Genomic DNA, 3388 nt, shown 5'->3' on the forward strand with positions numbered 1-3388 from the left:
ATCAAACATGTTTGATTTTCTCCCAACCTTACGATTCCTGATTGGGAGTTGATCGTGACAGACTGATCGCCCCTCGTTACCCCCGTATACTATACGACACAGGCTGAAATTTGGCCCGATTTAAACATCCTCGCACAACTGGAAAGTCGACCCGAATAGGGCTAAAAATGGCACAGTGTATGCCCGGCTTAATGAACCCAACAGGGGGCTGTTGATTCGGTGCAACTGCATCATTATCAGGATGGAGCCTGATCAGAATAATGTAAAAGTTGAGTCTGTTCCTTCTGTGAAATAACAGGCATCAAACAGGCCGTCTTTATGTAGGATAGGAGAAAGTAAATGTTTGTTAATTCCTCACTAAAACAAAAGCCAAACGTGTTGTTAAAGAGAGGACTACTTTGAAAAGCTGTCTGGGAGGGGAAAATATATAAAGAAGTCTGTAGAAAATGGCTTCTCATCCCAATTTTTCACAAATGCTTTGAAATGGAAACCGAACTCAGACAGATGAGCAGGTTTTCGAGAACTCCTGTATAAATGGATCAAAGAATATCAAACATGTCAAAGACTCAGTCAATGATCAGCTACATGAAGTAAAGCTATCAGCTGGAGAGTGACTGAAATAAGGAGAGACTTGGATGATTAACCTTTTCCTATGACTGAAGAGAAAAGGAGCATCATGGAGCAAGATTCTTCTCTCTGGGTTCAGACAACACACGTCGTTTGTCATATGAAGCTCATTCACTGAACAAGCTGCAGACTACCTGCCCATGGTGGGTCAAACATCCGGCTACAGGGTGCTTCCCATTGGGATCATGCATCAGTTTCAATGCCTGCAGATACATGAAGAGGTCTGCTGCGCTGTGCTACAAAGAGTATAGGAAATGTTAAAATGAGACAGAAACCCAAAAACACAACTGGGGTGTTGAAAGCAGTTTAGTCAAAACCTGCAGATTAACATTAGGGTAGACAGAAAACAAGAAGTGTCAGAAGTCAGCTTCTATGGATTGATTTATAGCTGTTAAAGAAGAAGTACGGTCAGCAAAGGAATAATGAATGGATCATTATTTATAACTAAAACTCATACGTTCGCGGTGATTTAATTAATCTAGCGTTAATCAGTTAAAAAAATAAAAACAATCATTTTCGTCGCCATCACAGAGTCTGGGAGTGGCCATTTTTGAGTTATGAGTTATTTCATTACTCATATAAACTCATATAAATGAGTCATTTCACCTTTCCGATTCATGATCCTTCACGGACGGGTTGGTCGTTGGATTGCCATCAAACTTCTGGCCAGAGAAAAAACACGTAACATGTAGCCAACATTTGGAAGAAGAAAATTACACCAGATACAGCACTGGGACTTGATCAACAGCTGATACCGCACTGTGACGTCACAAACCAGTAGGTGGCAGTAGTGCTCTTTGACAAACATGGACGCCTCCAGTAAAACACATTCAAATGAGAATTACTCTTAATTAAAAACACTTATCATTTACTGAACAGTACGTAATAATTTCATTTTTAAAGTACTTTCAGAAGTTTGAATTCTAAATATTACCGGACTTTTCCTTTAAGCAGCAAAAGTAGCTGGGTGATACAGCAGACGATGTGGAAAAGGACAAAGAGATGAAATAGAGCTAAACTATTAATTATGGCTTTCTGTGGGACAGTGGCAGCGACATAGTCATATTACACTATGACCCCTCAAGTTTATTTTAGATTGTTGTATTCAAACAATTACCTATTATTTCCAAAATGTCTTCCAAGTTTGTTATAATTGTTTTTTTCTGTACAGAATGACATCACTATCATACTACTTCCTCTTTGGTTCACATGGAAGTTCAGACCGCAGATTCCAGAAGATCCAATCCAACATGTATCGGATTTAAAACCACATGCAAATGTGGCCTGGGTCGGATTTGAAGAAGTCCGACTTTGCCTGTTCACCCAGTCAGAAATAATAGTCACTTCAGGGAGGAAAATAAATCAGATTTGGGGCACATTTGTCTGCAGAGTGAACCTAGCTAAAAAGGTTCGGATTTTAAATGGAAATCCTTACTTGATTTATTTACCAATTTTTATTCACACTGAAAAAAAAAAAAAAAACTAAATCAGCTATCATTTAAACTGGGACACATCAAAGGTAAAAAAAAAATAACACCCAACTCGGTCCGAGAGAAAACCAACACTTAGAAAGACTCGACAGAAGATGAGCACCATGATCAAATCTGCAGCTCACAAGTATTTGAATAAACTTAGATTTTATAGATGCAATGTCAATGACAACAGCAAACCCCAACAATCAGCTTGAGATGAAGAAGGAGCTGTCAACTTCATCTGAGAGCAAAGAGAAATCTGTAGCTGCATATCATCTAAGAACTGCTGAAATGAGCGGTCATATTCTTGGTGACCACAGAGGTTTAAAAACACTTTCAACGTCCAGTAAACAAAATCAAAAACGGTCCCTTTGAAGAAAGATTAATCAATATTCATGCACCCTGCAGCCAAAATACACTCCGGATTGAAGACTTGATGAATAAATGTGTGAAGATGATGATTTTTTAAGACAAATTATGGAAACTTACTAAATTTAAATGAAAGATCTAAATCTCATCCAACAGGACAGAAAAACAAAGATGATGTATTTAATAAATCTGGTAAATATTTTGGTTCTGCAAAGCATCAAGAGTTCCAATAAACACTAATTTATAGCGCCTCAAACAGACCTGTCTTCATATCTCCATCCAACATCATATTTCAAGGGTCAATTCAGTAATACTACTGCTACTGAAGCACTCTGTGTTTATCAACCTTTGCTTGATTACCGTTAGAAACCCAGGGTAAAAAGCCTCACATCTCAGAGGAGATCCAACCTGTGTTGCTCTGCTGTACCTTGATGAAACTGCGAAGCTGCTCCAGCTGGTAGCAGGCCTGGCCCAGCTGTCTCTGGAGCTTGTCCAGGGCCAGGGAGCTCTGCTGGGTCAGCCCCTCCATTTGCTCAGTGGCAGTCTGTTCCAGGGCAGCTATGGCCTTCTCACCGGCTCCAACACGGGCCTGGAGAGCATGGATCCGCTGCTCCTGGAAGGAGAAAAACAGCAGCAGGAAAGAGATCGTCATTTATAGAACAAAGAAGCCAAAACAGCCCCATGACATTTTTGGCTTCAAAAAGGATTCTAAAATAACTTATAAATATGCTTGAAAGTTTACAAACCCTTACAAATAAAAATGAAAAATAAATTGACAAAAGTAATGATAATTAAAAATGTTAAAAATGGAAGCCCTGACACTGATTATGATTTTAAATTAATAAATAAATCTATTAAACAAACATGATGGAGCTGCTGAACTCACATTTTGTTGAGCAACACTTTGAAACGACCATGGA

At 39.0% G+C, this 3388-nt stretch overlaps 1 protein-coding gene across 1 annotated transcript in view; it reads right to left on the minus strand.

Annotated features, from left to right (window-relative positions):
- cntln (centlein) overlaps positions 1-3388 on the minus strand; it is a 167517-nt gene that overhangs the window by 36991 nt on the left and 127138 nt on the right. The window contains exon 23 of the mRNA XM_015393275.1: positions 2896-3081. Coding sequence (XP_015248761.1) covers positions 2896-3081 — 186 coding nt within the window. The remainder of the gene's footprint in view (positions 1-2895; positions 3082-3388) is intronic.

This window comes from Cyprinodon variegatus, unplaced genomic scaffold (genome assembly GCF_000732505.1).
Source record: "Cyprinodon variegatus isolate N-32 unplaced genomic scaffold, C_variegatus-1.0 Scaffold634, whole genome shotgun sequence".
Lineage (NCBI taxonomy): Eukaryota > Metazoa > Chordata > Actinopteri > Cyprinodontiformes > Cyprinodontidae > Cyprinodon > Cyprinodon variegatus.